The sequence below is a fragment of the Chionomys nivalis genome, chromosome 20, assembly GCF_950005125.1.
Source record: "Chionomys nivalis chromosome 20, mChiNiv1.1, whole genome shotgun sequence".
NCBI lineage: Eukaryota > Metazoa > Chordata > Mammalia > Rodentia > Cricetidae > Chionomys > Chionomys nivalis.
In genome coordinates, this window is record NC_080105.1 from 24,340,543 (window position 1) to 24,361,730 (window position 21,188).

The 21,188-nt window shown below is 36.6% G+C and overlaps 1 protein-coding gene across 1 annotated transcript in view; it reads left to right on the forward strand.

The window, feature by feature from the left end:
• The window catches only part of Wdr17 (WD repeat domain 17), a 76,936-nt gene that overhangs the window by 36,673 nt on the left and 19,075 nt on the right, over nucleotides 1–21,188 (forward strand). Inside the window, 12 exon segments of the mRNA XM_057752843.1 lie at nucleotides 1,511–1,633; nucleotides 3,635–3,819; nucleotides 4,649–4,817; nucleotides 6,156–6,247; nucleotides 8,321–8,403; nucleotides 9,637–9,723; nucleotides 13,324–13,488; nucleotides 15,484–15,686; nucleotides 17,375–17,524; nucleotides 17,612–17,742; nucleotides 18,040–18,165; nucleotides 18,952–19,107. Of these exon segments, the coding sequence (XP_057608826.1) occupies nucleotides 1,511–1,633; nucleotides 3,635–3,819; nucleotides 4,649–4,817; nucleotides 6,156–6,247; nucleotides 8,321–8,403; nucleotides 9,637–9,723; nucleotides 13,324–13,488; nucleotides 15,484–15,686; nucleotides 17,375–17,524; nucleotides 17,612–17,742; nucleotides 18,040–18,165; nucleotides 18,952–19,107 (1,670 nt within the window).

Below are 21,188 nucleotides of genomic sequence, written 5' to 3' on the forward strand. Positions count from 1 at the left end.
AGAGAGAGAGAGAGAGAGAGAGAGAGAGAGAGAGAGAGAGAGAGAGAGAGAGAAGAGGGGAGAGAGCGTCAACCATTCCATGAGGGTTACATTTACTTGTCATAAAATAATATTATTTTTTACTTTTCATCTCAGTGGTCTGTGGGATTCTGTACTTGTTTTACTTTTGCAGTTTTAATTTAAATAAAGAATAGATGATAGGGCTGGAGCGATGGCTCAGAGGTTAAGAGCACTGGCTGCTTTTCCAGAGAGGTCCTGAGTTCAATTCCCAGCAACCACATGGTGGCTCACCCCCATCTGTAATGAGATCTGGTACCCTCTTCTGGCCTGTAGGCAGACATGCAGACAGAATGTTGTATACACAATAAAGAAATAGATCTTTTAAAAAAAATAAAAGAATAGATGGATTTCTGATTTATATATCTTAGCAAATTTTAATAAGTTTATGAGATTTTATGAATAATAGATAAGAAAAATTTAAATATGTTTATACTATTAATATAAACTTCACTTACCACAAAATTTACCTGTTTCAACCACAATTCAGTGGTTTCTAGTCTATTCTCAGGGTTGTATGGCCATTATCTCAATCCAGAGTGTTTATTTTTTTTCCCAACAAAACCTGTACCCCCTAATAACCAAGTCAGACTGTTCCTCTCCACACCCTGAAAACCACACATGCATATAAACAGACAATCTACTCTCTGCCTCTGAGTTTGCCTATTTGGGGCTTTTCAGGCAATCATTCCAAATGTGGTCTTTTGTGTTTGCTTCTTTAACTTAATACAGTATTGTATTTCCAAGATTCATCTGTGCTGTAGCATAGATCAGTATTTTATTCCTTTCTGTCATAAGTATTATCCAATTATGTCATTGGTATCTATTTATACTATTTGCTCTGTAGGTAATTATCAATAATACTGTTATTATGAGCATCAGTATAGAACTGTTATGTGAACTTATAATTCTGTTAACTTATAAACACTGATAAAAATGCTGGGTAATAAGGTGATATTATATGTGTGTGATTACATGGGCAGATTATTCTCCATGCCAGATATTAAAGAGAGGTTTGGAGGGGACAGCAGTTCTCTAATTGATTTTTAAGCATGTTTGATTTATTTTACTGAAAGCAGATAATAAGTGGTTGATGGATATTTTAATATAGAAGGAATGCTTATTGTTAGAAGTGGACAAGTTTCTTTGCTTGACCACTTCCTAGAGTGAGTGTTGTCAATGGAGAATGACTGTGATCATCCTATCTGACCTTCACAGTGGACATGTAGAGGGAAGGAGGTTTCTAACCCCATGACAGAGTGTAATGGAATAAAAAATAAGCATGTCCCAAATTTGAAACTAGAGCAGGCTATCAACCATTTCTTTGATTGTATCATTAATATTTCAGTGATACCAGTGACTGCCACTGGACTTCTTTGTTGTTACTTCTAATACTGGATATTTTATTATCAAACAAATATATTGACATTTGCATTTCTGATGATCTGACTAGATTCTCAAGTGGGTGTTTTGCGCATTTGGAATGTTTCAAGAACAACACCTATTGATAATTTTAAATTAAAGAAAACGGGATTTCATTGCTTACATATAGTTAATTCTCCTCCAAAGAAGAAATGTAAGTAAAAATAGAAGTTTTACTATTTCACAGTATCATATTTCTGCACATAAAGTTATATCACAATATAAATGTATTATATTTTATACTGCTGAAAAACACTTTAAAAAATTATCTTTGAAAATATCCATGCTAAAGAAGCCACCAAATCCACAGAATAATTAGGATTCTACAGATTACCATAGCGTATTGAACAGCCTGTCATGGGGCTTTTGATTAAAACAATAATCTAGGATTGGGACTTAGTGGTTAAGAGAGAGCTTGCTGTTCTTTCAGAGGACTTGAGTTCAGTTCCCAAAACTAAAATTCAGGCAGCTCACACACTACACTGTAACCTCAGCTTCAGGACATCTGACACCTTCATCTGGCCTCCACAGGCACCTGCACACATGTAGTGTACACTCAGATATACAGACACACACACGCACACACACACTAATCTAGAATAGTCATTTCCACCTTAATTGAGTCTATTTTTCTTGATACAAATAAATATAATTAATAATGACTATTCAAATTATTTTTTTTTATAATTCAGAGAATTAGATAAAATTGATAAATAGTTCAAAGTTACTATACTTGAACCCCAACCATTTTGGTAAACTTAAATGTTTCTGTAGAATCCCAACTTTTCAGGGATTTGAAGCTAGGTTTAGAAGAATTAGGAGGAGGATATTTGAGAGGCTAGCTAGCACATTGCACATTGTTTCTATGTGCTTTTTCTGTCAGCATTACTTTCTTTGTTCTGTCATTATGAATTTTCATATTGTGGGAAAAATTTAGACTTCATAATCCTTTTCTTTCAGATTTTTCTGACTATAAAAGTCACCATGTCTATTAGTAAAAAGCCCCAAATTGTAAAGCAGCCCATATTAATATTGTCATTTTTCAGTAGCATCTTTCAAATACTCTGTTGTTAGGCAGACTTGCAGGCTTATTTTCTTATTTTGCATTGAATACAATACCATGAACTAAGAACTATTATGAAATGAAATTTAAAAATAAGGACATTTAATTATAAACTACAAGAATTCTAAGATATTGATGAAGAAAGTTTGCAAGACCACACATGATTTGAAATAATTAAAATATTCAAGAAATATTATGGATCATGTTAATTTTCACCCATACTGTATGTCGTTGAACTAAACTGATTACTATCAAATGCCTGTTTTGTTATTATCCATTCTTTGATCACTCTCAGGATCAAAGAAATGAACAACATCCATATTGAATGCAACAAGAACTTTCTTATGTTTTAAACAGAAAATAAAATACTAAGAAGTACTTATGCATATTTCAATGAGTAATTAATAATAGGTTGTACCGATAATTTACAATGGCATCAATCAATAGGAGCAATTCTCACAACCTGAAAATTAACTCATAAAGTTATTCGCGTTGACAGAAAAACATCACCTATGTGCGTGGTTGAGTATGAAGCTTTTGTACTGTTCATTTTATTTTGGTGTGTGCGATAGATGTCTCTTCATGTGATTGTGGAGTACATATGCACATGTGTGCATGGCTTTATGTGGGGAGGTAGACGAGGGCATTGGATCCACTAGAGACAGAGCTTCATATATCTGTGGGACATCCAGATTTGTTACATAGGTGATTGAATTTTAACTCTAGTTCTTGTGATTGTCTTAACTGTTGAGCTGTCTTTTCTGACTTACTCTGGCTGTATTTGGAAAGAAAACTTTTTTAAAATAATAATATCATATTTTAATTTGGGGAGATAACAAGCAACATATTCTTAAAAAGGATAAGATTTCTGACTAATTTTCAGTCTTATTGATTTATCTGTACTTGTACGCACTTCTTTAACATAATCAAGTTTTATGTTCATATTTCCATATTTTTGCTGATTCTGAGGAATTAGAAATTGTGCTCATTGATAGATATGAAATTAGAAGAAAGCGGAAAGTTGAAATATAAATTAAGTCCTGTAATTTCATTCTAGGGAAAAGTGATTATTATTGTTCCTTCCTATTTTAGTTTCAGTCCGGTCTCCAAACAAAAATCATTATACATCTTCAACAAGTGAAGCAGACCCACCCCCGAATGCGACACAGAATCAAGCATTTTCTCTTCCTCCTGGTCATGTGGTGTGCTGTTTCCTGGATGGTGGCGTTGGACTTTATGACATGGGAGCCAGGAAGTGGGATTTTCTTAGGGAACTGGTATGGCTTCAGTTTTCCCTTCTGTTAGTCACCATGCTTATTTTCTGTAGATCTGTGATATTTATATACACCTGTGATTCAGTATTGCTGAACATTATTTTGTAGGTAATAACGTGCTGATGTTTTTGTTGTTAAAACATTGTAGAAAATAACACAGAATAACAACAGCAACAAAAAGCTGGGGATGTGGCCCATTGGTACACAGTTTGTGTTGTGTTTGAGACGTGATTTAGTCTCTAGCTCCACAGAAGAGAAGGAAGGAGAGAGCGTGCAGCAGTATATTATTGAAAGAAAAATGACTGGCATGTGCTCTTGGCCACCAGGAAGCAGAGGTAGTGTGGGGGGAACGAAAGAGATACACCCTAAACAGGGCCCCCAAGACCTACATCTGTTCATGAGACCGTAACCCCTGAAATTTCTACCGCTTCTGAATAATACCAACATGTCAATCTGTTGACGAGGCCCGACTCTCAGGCATTACTTAGCATTTGGGATGCCTCCTTCTGGTTACTGCCTCACTGGGCATCAAAACCTTCAAAACAAGGCTTTGAAATGAAGAAAAATTCTATTTTTTCTCTCTCGGACATATCTTTTCCTTTTGGCACAAAGGAACAAGAAATATTTGATTTTGCCATGTGAGGTTTCAGGTTTCCAAAGCTGAAATGTGAAAGCACAGCCACAGGAAAAAATACCTTAAGTATAAATATTGCAAATTACCTCCTTATGTATGTTCTTGTCACTGTACATGTGTAAATTTTACTATATATTGTGCTTTATTAATAAGGGGTTCCTCCATATGTGACTTTTTAAAAAAAATAATGAATTCTAGGGCCATGTGGAAACTATATTTGACTGCAAATTCAAACCTGATGATCCGAATCTTTTAGCAACAGCTTCATATGATGGCACTATAAAAGTCTGGGATATAAACACCTTAACAGCCCTGTATACGTCTCCTGGTAATGAAGGGGTGATTTTTGCGCTTTCATGGGCTCCAGGTAAGACTTCCTTTTATTAAAATTCAGAATGAAATCAAGTGACTTTCCTGATTTTATTCAAATTTATCTTCTTCATCCAGATTTAATCTTGTTCCAAGTGGCTGTAATAGACAAATTAATAGCATTATTATTATTATTATTATTATTATTATTACTATTATTACATCTGTGAGATGTAAGGCTGTAACATAGCTCACCTGCAAAAGAACTTTGATTCCTGGGCTATTACAATAACAGCCACATAGAAAACTTACAGTAAATATACATGATTTGAATTTATCTAATTTTGGCTGTATTTATAGAGCTCTGCTTTTAAAGATGAACTGATTTTGCATGATAAAAATTTTTCCTGAAAATTTTCCTATGATTCAGATTTGTGAAAATAAAAACTTCTAGGCAGTGGTTTCATTTTTGTGTATTTTTTTTCATTTTTTTAAAAAGAAGTATTGTTCGTATTTTCAACTGATTTTTTAAAAATTTTATCACCTTACAAATATATTTTCCTAATCAATAAAATATTACTTGATAGTTAGGAAATATGATTAGTAAACATATTATACATTCAGAGAATACTTAGGAGCATCTGATAACTTGGCAGATTAAGACTATAGTACTTGGCTTGATAATAGAGCCATTCCTGTCTTTTCAACTTCTATTATGAATTTTTATTGATCTCAAGATGTTATCAGATATTTGTCCCAAAAATTTAGTAGGAGGTATATAGACTTAATAAATTGACCATGTAACTATTGAAGTTATATAGCCAATATATTCATTGATTTGTTCTCTTTCATAGTTGACACATTGATGACATTTTTATAATTATACTTTGCAAAATTTCCATTATAAATATTGTCAACTATGGGTCCAGTTGGTGGCTGTTTGGGTAACAGAGTTTATTGCCAAGCGCAGTGGCCTGGGTTGAATCTCCAGGTACCTGCAATATAGACTGGGAGAACCAATTCCTACAAACCTCCCTCCAAGTTCCAAAGCATGCACATGCCTCTCCCCACAGAAATAAAAAAATATTATCAACTGTAATTCTTAAATAAATTTAAAGTCTTACATTTTTAGCATTTTGTTTTGTTAGGTTTGGTTTGGGGTTTTTTTGTTTTTTTTTTTCCAAGACAGGACTCTGTTTGGCTTTGGAGCCTGTCCTTGAACTTGCTCTGTAAACCAGACTGTCCTCGAACTCACAGAGATCCACCTATCTCTGCTTGCTGAGTGCTGGGATTAAAGACATGTGCTGCAACCACCTGATCAGAAATTACATTTTAAAAGAGAATTACATTGGTACAAAATATTAAATGTATAATCTCCAATCACTTGTGTCCTAAGGTGATTCCGATTGCATTGCGGGTGCGACTTCCGGAAATGGTGCTTTTATTTGGGATGTTCAAAAGGGCAAAATGATACAGCGATTTAATGAGGTAAGATAACTTCCTGCTGTCGAATCACATTACGTCTTAATACACATCATGTAAATGTTTCATCTCTATAATGGTATGTATGCTTTCCCAACTAAAAGAAACTACAAAGAACTACGGCTGATCCAGGATGAATTTGAGAATTACAACTGATTTTAGAAAAATTCATCTCAAATTGCACCACAGATTCCAAAGAATTTTAAGTTATACTTCTCACAAAATCTAAGCAAATATTAAATAATGGGTAGAAGACTAACTTACCTGTTGTTGTGACATTTTCTATAAAATCATGAAGAATTTTCTGCCCAAGCATCCAAAACAGAATTCTAAGTTCAGCCTGTGAAACTTTGGGATCTATCGTGGTTATGTAAAGAGCAAGTATTCACTCAAAATGGGTATACCACTGAGAAGTTTCCTCATCTAACTTGGCTCACCTTGTAGAAATGTCACCAAAGACCCTTCCCTAGTCCATCGACCCCCCATGTATACTCTAGTAGGCTCTAAGACATAAGCATCTGAGACAGGAGTGAGGAGGACCTAGTCACTTCTTCTAGGAGGGAGTATTAACAGCATCATTAACATTAATGTAGACCTGACCATCACTGAATTGTACGTACTTTGTTTCCAGACATATGGACCAAGGTAGGTCAACAAAAATGGCTTATGATGGCAATGGCCTGACTGAAGAAATAGCTTTACTACAAGACATGGTTCTGTTAGCAGTATCTCTTGATATAGACTCAATTTATTGGCATAACCCTGTTTCTTCACATACAAAATGATGAAGTTGGACTTTACAATGGCTTTGATCTCTGTACAAATTCTATTATTCCATGACAAGCTCTACAACTGTCCTGTTAGTAGGATTGGGAAGCAAAGCTCCACGCTGAGATGTGCCTTTACAGATAATCTGCTGCCCGTCAGGTTGAAACAAATTGAAGTCTCTCTGTGTGTATGATTTCAACATAGATTTAAGTATAGTAATTAAGAAAGAAAGAGACATATATTTAGGGAAAGACAAAGAGATTATCAAAACTGCAAGGAGAGCCAGATGATGAAAGAGAGGTTGTGTGGAGGAGGGAGCCTGTAAGCTGGAACAGCCTAGGAGACAGATTAGTGGGAGTGGGACAGAATGGCCTGGGAGCTATGGCCTCGGAACTAGTTGTAGGACTTTGATCTGTTGTGGACTAGTTTGAGCTAATAGGAGCGAGAGTTCCCATTGCAGGATGCAATCAGCTGCAGAGGCGGATAAGGGAAGTAATGGCTTCTGACAAATGGAAGCCCAGTTTGGGAGATTTCCAGGAATGCTGACTTTAAGTAGCTATCCTGTTTATCCAATCAGAGTCCAGCCTGAGCTGAGCCTACACTGTCATTTAGGACATGGCCAGCAGCACTACTACTTGGGGGCCCACTATGAACCTAAAACTGGGGAGATGTCCAAGTAGATAAACTGCTTGGCACAAAAGTGGAGAACATGGGTTTCGTGCATGTGCATGAAAAACGGTATACTTGTCTGCGGTCCATGAGGCCCTTCTGCGCTCTATGCGCCACCATACCGTTCATGAGCTAGGCAAGGGGCTGGAGATTGAAACACAGAAAGACAGACAGACAGAGACACAGGTCATCCTTGATGCCAAAATGCCCCAAAAATGCCCCCTTTACTGTGTCCAGGGGCGGCTTATATAGGGATAGCCATGCCCCAGCCAAACACACCAGAAACCACTCCCCTGCAATCAGGAACTCCTTAGGGTCTTGTGCTCAGTGCAGCTGTACGCACTCAGCTCAGAGGTAAACAAGTTGTTTACAAGAAATCCTGGATCTGGATGTTCACTGCTCCCAACACTTGTCATGGCATACATGCACATATATGAACATACACTTATCATGCACACCACACACAGAAATAAAAATTTTGTGTATATATAAATATATATTCAGATTTCTGTCATTGGCATTAATATTTATGTTGGTATTACCTAGAATAAGTTACTAATAAAAATTATTTCTAGAAATAACTAAAGTTTTAAAAGGGGTTAATTAACTTTTACTGACAACTGTTGTATATTTTTTTTCAAGCATGGAAAAAATGGAATATTCTACATTGCCTGGAGTCATAAAGATTCTAAACGAATAGCAACCTGCAGTGGCGATGGTTTTTGGTAAGTACTATATCTGATAGTATGAAGCTAATCTGTCTAGAAAGGACACCTTTGGTCATCTCCGTTGTATATTTTGTTTTATGAATTTTATTTAAATCCCCCCATAGGCACATGCTGTATTAGTGTTATATATCATTGCTAAAGAACAATGCAATTCAAAACCTTTTTAAAATAAAAAATGAACCAAATATAGAGTTTGTTTTTTTTGAAACAGGGTCTTTTAAGGCTTAGGCTGGCCTTCAACTTCCTACGTAGCTGAGGATGACCTTGAACTTCTGATCCTCCTGCCGCCACCTTCCAAGTTTGGGATTCCAAAGGTATGCCACCAAGCTTTTGAATCCGTTATCACCTATAATTTGATCTAAATGGATTATGGTAATTCATATTATGTGAAGTAGATTTGTAATAGGTATCATCATTTGTGTGTGTGTGTGTGTGTGTGTGTGTGTGTGTGTGTGTGTGTGTGTTGTTATGCCCAGATCTGCAAAGTCCCCCAATAACCAACAAGGGACTAAGTCCCGTATATAAAAGCAAAGAGCCTTTATTTTATACAAGTTTGCAAACTCGGTCTCTCCTTGTGTCCAACGTATTGGAATAATGGGGGAGTCCCGAGCTCAGTGTGAGTTGGGTTTTTACAGTAGTAAAGGTGGGGGGTAAGGGATTTCTAAGGTTCAGGACCCCTGATTGGCTGACATTTGTCTAGGGGGTCTCTTGGTGAGTGTGTGATGGAAGGTGATCCTATTTACAAAGGTTGGAACATTAGGAATTTCCTTTGGATGGTATGTTTTTTTGGTGGTTCTTGGGTAATCTCAGTTTGTGGTCCTTCCTGCAACCAGGTATTGCTTCAGGGTAAACTACTAAGACCCAGGCCTCCATTAAGCTTATCAAGGCTGAGTCCTACCTACAATGGCAGGTGATAATGGTGGGAAGAACTTCCTTTGGGTGGTCTGTTTCTATTAAGCTTCTCATGGTTGACTCGTGTGTGTGTGTGTGTGTGTGTGTGTGTGTGTGTGTGTGTGTGTGTGTGTGTTTCCGGGTCTCTCTGTATAACCTTCACTGACCTAGACCAGGTTAGCCTTGAACTCACAGACGTCTTTATCCCTATGTCTCCTGTGCCCCCACATCTAGCACCACTTTTTCCTTTAAATGTTCTTTGCAATTTCAGAGATGGCTTTTATCTTAGAATACTGACCTTTGAAAGTGGCAATTATGACTTTGTTTACCTAATTTTAGTATCATCCGAACAATTGATGGTAAACTTCTACACAAGTACAAACACCCAGCTGCAGTGTTCGGTTGTGATTGGAGTCAAAACAACAAGTAAGTTCATTTTTCCAAATAATAATTGTATTTAAGAGATTGGAAACAGAACTTTAAAGCTACTCCCATAGATAATACCTTTTCTCCTTGGATATTACATTCTTTTTCTGGCAGATGAGGAGCACCGTAACTGTCCATTTGTTTTGGCTCTTTGTAGTCCATGGTACTTTCTTTTCTTCTTCTTCTTCTTCTTCTTCTTCTTCTTCTTCTTCTTCTTCTTCTTCTTCTTCTTCTTCTTCTTCTTCTTCTTCTTCTTCTTCTTCCTCCTCCTCCTCCTCCTCCTCCTCCTCCTCCTCCTCCTCCTCCTTCTTCTCTCTCTCTCTCTCTCTCTCTCTCTCTCTCTCTTTCTTTTTCACTTTACATACCAACCAGTTACCCCACTCACTCTTCCTCCTGCTTCTCCCCACCTCCTCACCTTACCCACTTCTCAGAGAGTGTAAAGCCTACAGTGGGGAGGCAACTAAGCCTGGCATATCAAATTGAGGCAGGACCAAGCCCTTCTCCTCAGCATGAAGGCTAAACAAGGCATCCCACCATAGAGATTGGGCTCATGCCAACTCATTCACCAGGAAGCCTGTGGCTCCACAAACAGACAAAGCACAACTGTCACCCACATTCAGAAGGCCTAGTTTGGTCCCATACAGGCTCCCCAACTGTCAGTCCAGAGTCCAGGAGCTCCCACTATCTTGAGCTGGTCAGCTGTCTCTGTGGGATTCCCCATCGTGATCTTGAACCCTCTTACTCATATAATTGCCCCTCCCTCTTTTTGACTGGACTCCAAGAGCTCAGCCCAGAGCTTGGCTGCAGATCTCTGTATCTGCTTCCATCAGTTATTAGATGGAGGTTCTCTGGTGACAATTAGGGTAGTCACCAATCTGATCATAGCGGAAGGTCAGTTCAGGCACCCTCTCCAATATTGCTAGGATTCTTAGCTGGGGTCATCCGTGCGGACTCCCAGGAATTTTTCTAGCACCATGGTGCTTTCTTATATAACTTAAGAATACGATTTACCATCTTCAAAATCATTTTATGATACACTGGAGAAAAACACACTGCTAATAAAACTAATAAAAATTAGAAGTGAGCCTATTCAATGTGTGACTTCTTAGACAAACATGGTTCTTTTTCTAATTTCTTTAAGCATCTAAGCAGTTCTGCATTGACTTTCTACCTCCCCCAACACAGTCGACAGCCTCTGCATTGCATAATTTCCCAAGATGTAGAACTTCAGTGGGTGGATTTGAAAGACAGGCTTGCATGAGAACTACTTATCCTGTAAAAATCAACTTCCATTTAAAATTAAATACAAGTAAAATTCCAGTAAAATTGGGCTTCCAACTGACTGCATTTCAAATAATTTTGCTTAAAACCTTCTTTTATAGGACATAAGTAATGTGTTTTAAATGGAAGCTATCTTTAGATATTGTCAAAAACACCATGAATTTTCTTATGCTTCCCTGTACTAAATATGGAAAGCATACTTAAATATTAAAAATATTCTTCCTGAAACAAATAATATACAATACAAAATAATGGATCTGTGTTTCTTCCAGTAGGCATGCTCTAGTCAATAAGAGAATTTATTAGCATATAACTAGCTGATATGCAAAATTAGCTGATGACCAGGCTGAAATTCCCCCGCATTTCTTGTCTTGAAGACTAGCAATCATTGACAACAAAGGTTGCCATGCAGGAGGCTTTGGTGGTGGTGGTGTTTTCCATACCCTATCATTTCACGCCCTATCATAACCACCAATGCTGGTTATACTTGGAAGAAAAGTGAAGCAAAAAAGCAGAATCGGTCTCAACAGGCTGAGACTACTATATTGAAATTGCAAGAGGCCCCAACCTTTCCATGGGATGAAGGTGAATCACATTTAGAGGGTTTGGAGCCTCAGACACACACACACACACACACACACACACACACACACTACCAGGAAGTAACAGGTTGGGACTAAGCAGTTTTTTACAGCTGGACTATTGCTGAATACAGTCTGACTCAATTCCTCATGACCTGTGGTTATTGCTGAATATTTATATCCCAACATGCCCTTTCCAGATATTATACAGTTTGGGTATTTATAGGGTTGGTTTTGGATTCCTTCAAAGTCCTTTCAGAAGTTACATGTCTTATGATGTCTGCCTTTTCTCTGTCACCTGTTGTTTTCCCATCAGAACAGAGGCTACGCTTTAGTCTGCTGCTGTTCAGCCAGTACCTGTGGCTCTGAAGGTCCCGCTTCTCTGGCAGTGGCCCAGCTGCTCAGGCTGAAACCTGCTGGGAATTTTGTTCCCACCAACACCAGCTCGGGGACTGCCACCAAAAAAATGATTTTAATTAAATCTCCCTCGTTTTATTTATCAATAAGATTTGGAAGCCAAAAGCTAGGTCGAAAACCTGCTAGCTCAGAGAGGTAGCAACTAGCTGATCCTTTCTCTCTGCCTGCTTCTCTGAAAAAGAGATGGCCCTTCCCACCTTCCAAAAATTAAAACCCATTCCACACAAAGTCTCTCCCTACTTTCTGTGCATCTCTGCATCATCTTCCAGACTCCTTCTGGCTCTCTATGATTACTTTCTATCAACTATTTGCTAACTTGGCCCCCTAACCCAAGATTGATTTTATTTAATTCATACAAATGCAAACTCGAGGTTCACTATGTGATTGAATATCCAGCATCAGTCATATTTGTTATACTGTGGTCAGGTTGAACATTTAAAATACAGGTCTGGGAACCGGAGATCCCTCCCAGAGGTAAAGGCTTGCCCAGCACATGTGAGGCCTTAGAGCTTCTAACCCCAGTACAAAGAACAAAAAAAAATACAGAGCTGCACACACCATTCTTCTGGGTAAATTCCTGAATATTATCCCACCGATTGTAGAACAAAAATGCAGGCTCCCTTTTTAAGCATAAAAAAAATTCATTAAATCTTGGAAGACAATCGGTATTGTATAGTCTTAGAGACAGCGACCTTTTAGATATAGATGAAAGATTCGGTCTCCTCCTGGTCTTCTTCCTTAGATAGTAGAGAATCCAGAAGACCCTCAAACACTCTCTTTAAGAGAAACATTTTTTTTTAAATTCATTTCTACACAAAATTTGTTAGCAAGATGTGGAGTTGGGAAGGGTAGGTCGATCCTGAGAGAAGGAGGGAGGCTGAGTAAGTGGGAAATACAACAAAAGACATTGTGCATGTATAAAAATTTCAAATTAAGGATAAAAATAAAAATATAAAAATTAGTTTTTGACTGAGAACCAGATAGATATTATCTATGTTCAACCTTAGGTGGAATAAGACAAAATAAATGAAAAAGTACTGTTTGAGAAGCATAAGACATTTTAAGCCTGAGATGCTGAAAGTCCACTTAGGGTCTATAATAAAAGAAGCACAAAATCAGCCAATGAAAAATGAAGACTGAGAAATTACACAACTATTCAGTTTCTGCAAATGAGCAGCTGTGTAATTATAGCTAATATATTTTATATCAAGGAAGCAAGAAGAACATCTTCAGTAATTAGAACTGTGACATACTTTAAAAATTGTTAGTGGCAGTTAATCTTTGATTGTCATCTTTTAACATTCCACGGGTGGCATTTCAGAGACATGATAGCCACTGGCTGTGAAGACAAAAATGTCCGGATCTTCTATGTAGCCACTAGCTCTAGTCAGCCACTGAAGGTGTTTAGTGGGCACACAGCACGAGTCTTCCATGTTAAGTGGTGTCCTCTGAGGGAAGGAATTCTCTGCAGTGGTTCTGATGATGGGTATGTATTTTTGGATTCTAATATTCTTGTACTTTAAATCATAAACTTACAGTTTCCCAGATATGCATATGTTGTAATAACAATTTGTGGAGAGATATGAAATAAGCACTTAACATGTAGACAACTAATAAGTCAAAATAAGTTCTGAAAACTAAATTAAATCCTATACTGTTGACACTGCCACTGTATTCTTGATTTTAATGTTCTTATTTATTTTCCTCAATGTGAATGCTCATTTCTAGCTTATTAACAAGAATATCTATAGAAAAATGATTATAAAATTAAAAAGATATGAAATAAATATTTATCAGTTGAGATAATTTATAACATTTTTATGTTTAATGTAAAAAACATTTGTATTCTCGTCAAAACTGGAATAAAAACTGGCTATAAAATTTAGCTTAAAGCGAAACATTGGAAATAAGAACAATTTTACACTTTTTTCTATTGGCAAGAGTTTCTTAAATCTTGTGTATTTTTCTTTTACTTTTGAGATTATAATTTGTTTAATCACTTTTTGAAGATAAAATTATGTTTACAATAACCTTACTTTGTATAAATTAAAGTCATAGTGCATAATACCTCCAGATTTTTATTGGATAGCTGAGGATTTTCACCTTTGCTTTTTTGGATTAAATTCCAACTAACTAGGAGAAATCATTTGTAATATGACTTTTAGTATGATTACTGTATGAAGTTGGATATACTTTTATTCATGAGACTATTCCAGTCTCTCATCATAGAGTTCAATATCTAAATTGCATTCTGCATGGAAAACTGTGTCATCTCATAATTTTCTAAAATTTAATCTGTAAAGACGTGCTATTTTCATTTTAATGACATTTATAAGCCTTTACTAAATTCAGGTTGTTTACTCCCATGTAGTAATTACCATTAGCATGGATGATATTTATACATTTCTAATGCATCTTTAACTTTTAAACATTGTCCTGGGTAACCTAGCTAGTCTTTTTAGAGCTGCTGGTTCATACTAATTCCTTTCTTATTCATATAAATTCTGAAAGATTATCTTTTCTTCTTTTGATTAGAATTTTTATATAATATATTTTGATCATTTTCCTTCCTCTTTCCCAGCTCCTCCTTCATGTTCCCTCTCTTCTTCTCTCTCCCCAAACAAAAATAAAAACAAAATAAAAATCAAAACAAACTGATAAAATAATAACAAAATTGTTTTTTAAAATTCTAAAACACTGTATTTGGTATTCATGATAAATTACCAATGAAATGAAAAACTATGTTAGAATAGAAAACTCTAATATATTCATTTATGTCACTGTAAGTAGAAAATTCACAAGTCTTGTACATAAAATGCTTTTAAAATTTTTATTTTGCCAGGCGGTGGTGGCGCACGCCTTTAATCCCAGCACTTGGGAGGCAGAGGCAGGCGGATCTCTGTGAGTTCGAGACCAGCCTGGTCTACAAGAGCTAATTCCAGGACAGTTTCCAAAACCACAGAGAAACCCTGTCTCGAAAAACCAAAAAAAAAAAAAAAAAAAATTATTATTCTACAGACATAGGTGCTTTGCTTTCCTCTGTGCACCTTGTATATGTTTAGTGCCCAAGGAGGCCAGAAGAGGGCATTCAATCACCTGGAATTAGAGTTATGCATGGTTATGAGCCACCTTGTAAGTGCTGAGAATTGAAACCATATCTTCTGGAAGAGTATCTATTGCTCTTAGCCTACCAAACTTCTCTCCAATCCCAACAAATTCTTTTTAAATATTTAAGAAATAAGCATTGTGTTCTAATAAGACAATGTTATTATTTGGTATAATTTTTTTTTTTTTGATTTTTCAAGACAGGGTTTCTCCGTAGCTTTTGGTTCCTGTCCTGGAACTAGCTCTTGTAGACCAGGCTGGCCTCGAACTCACAGAGATCCACCTGCCTCTGCCTCCCGAGTGCTGGGATTAAAGGCGTGCGCCACCACCACCCGGCTGGTATAAATTATAATATAGACATAAAACTGTCTTTCAGCTCTATTCGAATCTGGGATTATACTCAAGATGCTTGTATAAACATTCTCAATGGACACTCTGCACCTGTAAGGGGATTAATGTGGAATACAGAGATTCCGTACCTACTAATATCTGGAAGCTGGGACTATACTATCAAAGTATGGGATACTCGAGATGGAGTTTGCCTAGACACTGTGTATGATCATGGTGCAGATGTATATGGTAATTTTTTTCCATGTATTTGTTATTTTGTTGTAATTATGATGCTTATATTTTGAGCAATGCAGTATTTTTAAATAAGTCACAGCATTTCATCTTGAAATGACACTATTTCACATTGGAGAAAACACATCTATTTTTTAATAAAACTATTAGAATTGCCAAAAATAGCCAAAGATTATTAAGATGACACTCAATAGCATGTGGAGCTCATTCTGCAGGAATGTTTCTATGTACATACATAGTATGTGCGAATATGTGTGCACATGCAGGTGGGATTCTGTCACTTCCCTTGTCAGAGGAAATTACAGAATATGAAATTAATAATAGCATAGATATAACTTATCTACTATATTAGTTAGGGTTTCTATTGCTGCGACAAAACACCATGACCGAAATGCAAGTCGTGAAGGAAAGGGTTTATTTGGCTTACACTTCAGCATTGCTGTTCATCATGGAAGTCAGGACAGGACCTCAGACGGGGCAGGATTTCAGAGGCAGGAGCTGAGGCAGAGGCCATGGAAGGGAGCTAGCTGCTTACTAGCTTGCTTCCATGGTTTCTTCATCCTACCTTTTTATAGTATCCAAGACCAGCAGCCCAGGCACGGCACTACCCACCATGGGCTGGGCCCTCCCACATTGCTCACTAAATGAGAAAATGCCTTACAGAAAATACCGTACAGCTGGATCTTATCGAATCGAAACGTTTTTCTCATCTGAGGCTCCTTCCTCTGACGATTCTAGTATGTGTCAAGTAGACACACAAAATGAGCTAGTACATCTGTCCATTACTTTATTTGGAGTTATTGAAGGCAATGTTTTTTTCTTGAATATTACAATTGTTAGTACAGCTAATCTTGAAATAGAAAGCAAATTACCCATTTGTATTTGCGTTTTCTGTTATTCTAAAGCCTTGCTGGGAGTAAGTAGGCAGATGAAGAGTTAAAAACATGCTCTAGGCAAAACAGATCAAATCCTTGCCTTCACAACCATTTGCTTTCCCTAATAGCCTTCTAGTTAAGGCAGCTAGTGACTTCTGAGAAAGGGGAAATTATTTTTTCCAGGGATGAATATTCAGTAGGTCATCAGATCTAAAGTAGCTAGCCCTAAATACATGTATATATGAACAACACTAGATAGGATCAGTAGGCTATATGTATATACAAACACACACATATGTTCATATAAAACAACAGTAATTATAGAAGATACATCTGAGTCTGAGAAGTAAGGAGTGGGAGGAGGAAGGAGTAGAATGTTCTAGTACTCATTTATGAATTCCATATACATAATAAATATTTTAATAAAATATATAATCCTTTTTTGATGTCTACACTTAAATGTCTTGAGCTTTTCATTTTTAAATTAGAAGGTTCATTTATTCATCTGTTAATTCATAGGTTTCATAGACCCAAATGGAATTTCAGTGTACTTACTGCTTAACCAAGTGAAATGTTGCTTTCTCATAACCACACATTTCTAACTATATTTATAGGATATACTAACCAACTTATTACCTCCCTTTATTCATTAAACACAAGTAGAAGGTTGGCTAAGAGGGAGAGCCTTTGAATTGCCCACATTTATTCATAACTTCAGTTCTGTTATGGTTTAATGAAAGCGTGCATATGTTTTTAAAGCATTTTTCCAGGTTTACCTTTGTTAAAGCAGGCCTTTGTTCCTTCCATCAGGTTTAACTTGCCATCCAAGTCGTCCCTTCACGATGGCTTCCTGCTCCCGTGATTCTACAGTGAGACTCTGGTCATTAATACCTTTAATCACCCCTTTACAAATAAATATTCTGGCAGACAGATCTTGGGAAGAAATTATCGGGAACACTGGTATTGAATATGTGCATGCACTTGATTTTATCTTTAAGTAATATTCTCTAAGAAAAATGTCCTCACTGAATGGTGTTTTTTCCTCAGACAATGCTATAAAACAAGGCACCCCTCCTCTACTGTGTGGGAAAGTGTCAAGAGACGTTAAACAAGAAGCAGAAAAACTAACGTGTAACCCTCACGTGAAAAAACTAAGATTGTTTTCAGAATGTTTATCAGTAAGTTTATAGAAATTATAAGTGAACATTGTCTCTTTAGGCAGAATAAGTCACCACAATCAGAAAAGATCTTATCTTTAAACTGTAGCCCATTTGCATGAACCATCGCAGCTCAGTATTTTAATATGATCTGTACAATATTAGAGGGTGGGGCTAAAACCATAAAAAAATGAGAATGTGTACTTAGTTTTCTGTTAATTTATTAACTGTATGATGTAATGCCTCTGAGGGCTAGAATACTGTGAGGATTTTTTTTGTGTGCGGATTTCTCTTTGATTATCTCATAATTCCTTCCAGCCTCCAGGTGGCAGTGACAATTTGTGGAACCTGGTGGCTGTGATTAAAGGACAAGATGACAGCCTGCTTCCTCAGAATTACTGCAAAGGGGTGATGCATTCGAAACATCTGGTTAAATTTAAAACAGTAAGTGATCACACAAGCATGGTATACTACCACCGAAGTTGTACCGTTGAAGCAAGAAAGTGGTTGGTAGACTGAAATAAACACTGAGAAGGCAAAATAAGTAAGACCAGTGGAAATACGAATGATTTGAGAATAAGGTAGCCACAGTTAGTAGAGATTAAATTCCATGAGTCTTCAAGTTGAGTTAGGACTCCATGAAAAGTCTTACATTACTCTGTTACCTCAGGGGGTCACAGCTTAGCTGTACCCTTGTCACTATTAGCTACCACCCGCTGAGATAATATATACCATTGACAACAAAATCTGCCCTGGAAGCTAAAACAACAACAACAAAGCAAAAGTTTATACATTTTTAATGAAGAGAAGTGATTCAGACAGCAAGGAAATCATAGTAGGAATCAGATTTGATGGTTCCCTTCATAAAAAGAGAATCCTTAAGTCACAAACAAAATATCTGATAACTGTTTTAGAAAAACAGGTCTACAATATAGCAGCCCAAGTGAGCCAGTAATTTTCACTCCCATTGGAAAGCATTTCTGTGTGTCTAAACAGTTGCGTCTCACCACTTTTGGCCTCTGGGATTCCAGGTAACCCACACTGGGAGGGAGTAAGGAAAGAGGGATGCACCGCTTCCAGAGTGCTTACACTGTGGACTGCTCTAAACAGTATAAAGGCGATCATATTTTACAGATAAAAATATCATTTTAAAATATTTCATTTCCATATTACATGTTCTTAAAATACCTGTTCTCATACTCATTGATCTATTTATAATCTTCTCTTTAGTCTGAAGCCCAAGAACTCACAACAATCAAGGTATCTAAATTTGGTGGCGGTATTGGAGCACCTACTAAGGAGAAAAAGCTGAAGGAAGCTGCTGAAATACACCTGAGATTAGGGCAGATTCAGAGATACTGTGAACTCATGGTGGAGCTCGGAGAGGTAATGTGCGATTAAAGGAAGAGTACTGTGTCTAACACGATACCCCACATAGTAGGAACACAACTAATTCCATATAGAAGTTCACTTTGCCCTATATAATTAACAAGCAGGTGTCAGGTTGTATCATAGGAAGTTAGCGAAGTGAGGTCTCCAGGCTAGCAACATCAGTCCCACAGCGGACCTACAAGAGCATGAAAGTTGGTATGCACTTCAAGCATCCGTGCTTGGTTTTTGGAAGCCCTTGTGGCTATTGTCATCTGTGATGAAGTGTGAGAGTCACTCCAGGACCGTTTTGATGTGTCTGTGTTGGCTGATTTGCTTCGAGTACCATCTCCTCCACTTGGCACAGCTAGATCCCACCCTGGCTGAAAGAGGAATGCTTCAATGGGTGCGTTTAAACGTGGCGGGGACTGTTACAATTTCTAATGGAGACCAAAGCAACAAAGCACATTTTTTCTGGCATCTTCTCCTGGCCTCTGTAGATAACCCACACTCGTGTGGCCTGCACTCGCATAGATACACACATACATATAACCCTAAATAAAAATAAAAATCAACCTGAAACAAAGGAATGCATAAATAACATAAGTAAAATTAAAGTGGAGCAAAATGCAATTTAACCCCTATCTTTTTATAACTTTTGGCATACATATAGATAAAAAATTAATTGCAAATTGACAAATAATAAAATATCCTGATTAAAAGGCACTTAAAAGTATTTAAAAGTAATAAAATCATTTATTTTTCATATTGTGACTGCTTGATTAAATGTTACAATGTCAACAGAGCCCTTATAGTCAGGGTGTCAAGTGAATAGATAAGATTTGGGAGAACAGTGCGTTCTTCATTGATGTTTGTTTGTATTTGAGTATATGAAGTTTTTAAATTCCTTTTTTGGCTTTTTATTTGTCTGTTTATTTGTTTTTTGAGGCAGGGTTTCTCTGTGTAGCTTTGGAGTCTTTCCTGGAACTCCCTCTGTAAACCAGGCTGGCCTCAGACTCACAGAGATCCATCTGCCTCTGCCTCCCTAGTGCTGGGATTTAAGGCATGCACCACCACCACCTGACAAGATTTTAAACCCTTACCTACATCCCTTTCTCAGTTGGGAATCTATTTCTGAAGCTGTGTAATAGTACTACTGTGCACATCCAAATGGCTTCAATTACTCCTGGAATTGTACCTGAATTCTTCAGAATCAGAGTGGACCTATACGTACTTGTCACCATGACTCTGTGAACAGTTCCTATTTCAGGAAACCTATTGCTATGAAATTAGGAAAGCCTTTCCCTTTCTCACTTACAAGACTTATGTTTTTATTGAAACAGCTTAGTGGATTGAAAGCTCATCTACATTTCAACTTTTATTCTTCCATTCCCCTACAATGAAGGTGTTTTTTAGTAAAAACATATTTAAGGAAACTGTTTATGAACATGATTTAAGTATGCAGTTTTAAAAAGATTAGCATATCATGCATATGCACACAAACAAAAATGTATACAGATATATTCAATATATTACTTATTTAAATTTAACTTCAATTTTTAAGTTAATTACCAGTCTTTTAGCCTTAATTGCACTATAGATCCCAGTACTCTGGAAAGCCTTAATTAAAGTGAAGTTTTCATTTATGCAGTGATATTTTAAAATATTTTCTCTTCCATTTCTTATTATACCTCAAACCCATATGTTGAAGTGACAATAATAATCAGTTTTGAATTAAGAATGACCTTCTTTAAATATTGTCCAAGTTATAAAATATGACAGATTGTTTTAGTTTTAAAGAAAGCTATGATAGTAAATAGCTTTTCCACAATAAGTTATACAATAGAAATGATGCATTTATTCAACAAAAGAAACTAATAATTCTTTCGAAGTTTGTAGTAGGATTTTCCCTGAAACAGTACAATTTCATGTATTTTATTTTACAATATGTTGATGTTTACCTATTTTGGACTATATTAAAGAGCTTATTATAATATTCCTGATATTCTGATAACTCTAAAAAGTGTTTATTATTAACACGACTCTGTAAAATGTCTGCTTAGAATTATATAAGTCATCTAAATGTGTACATTTCTGTT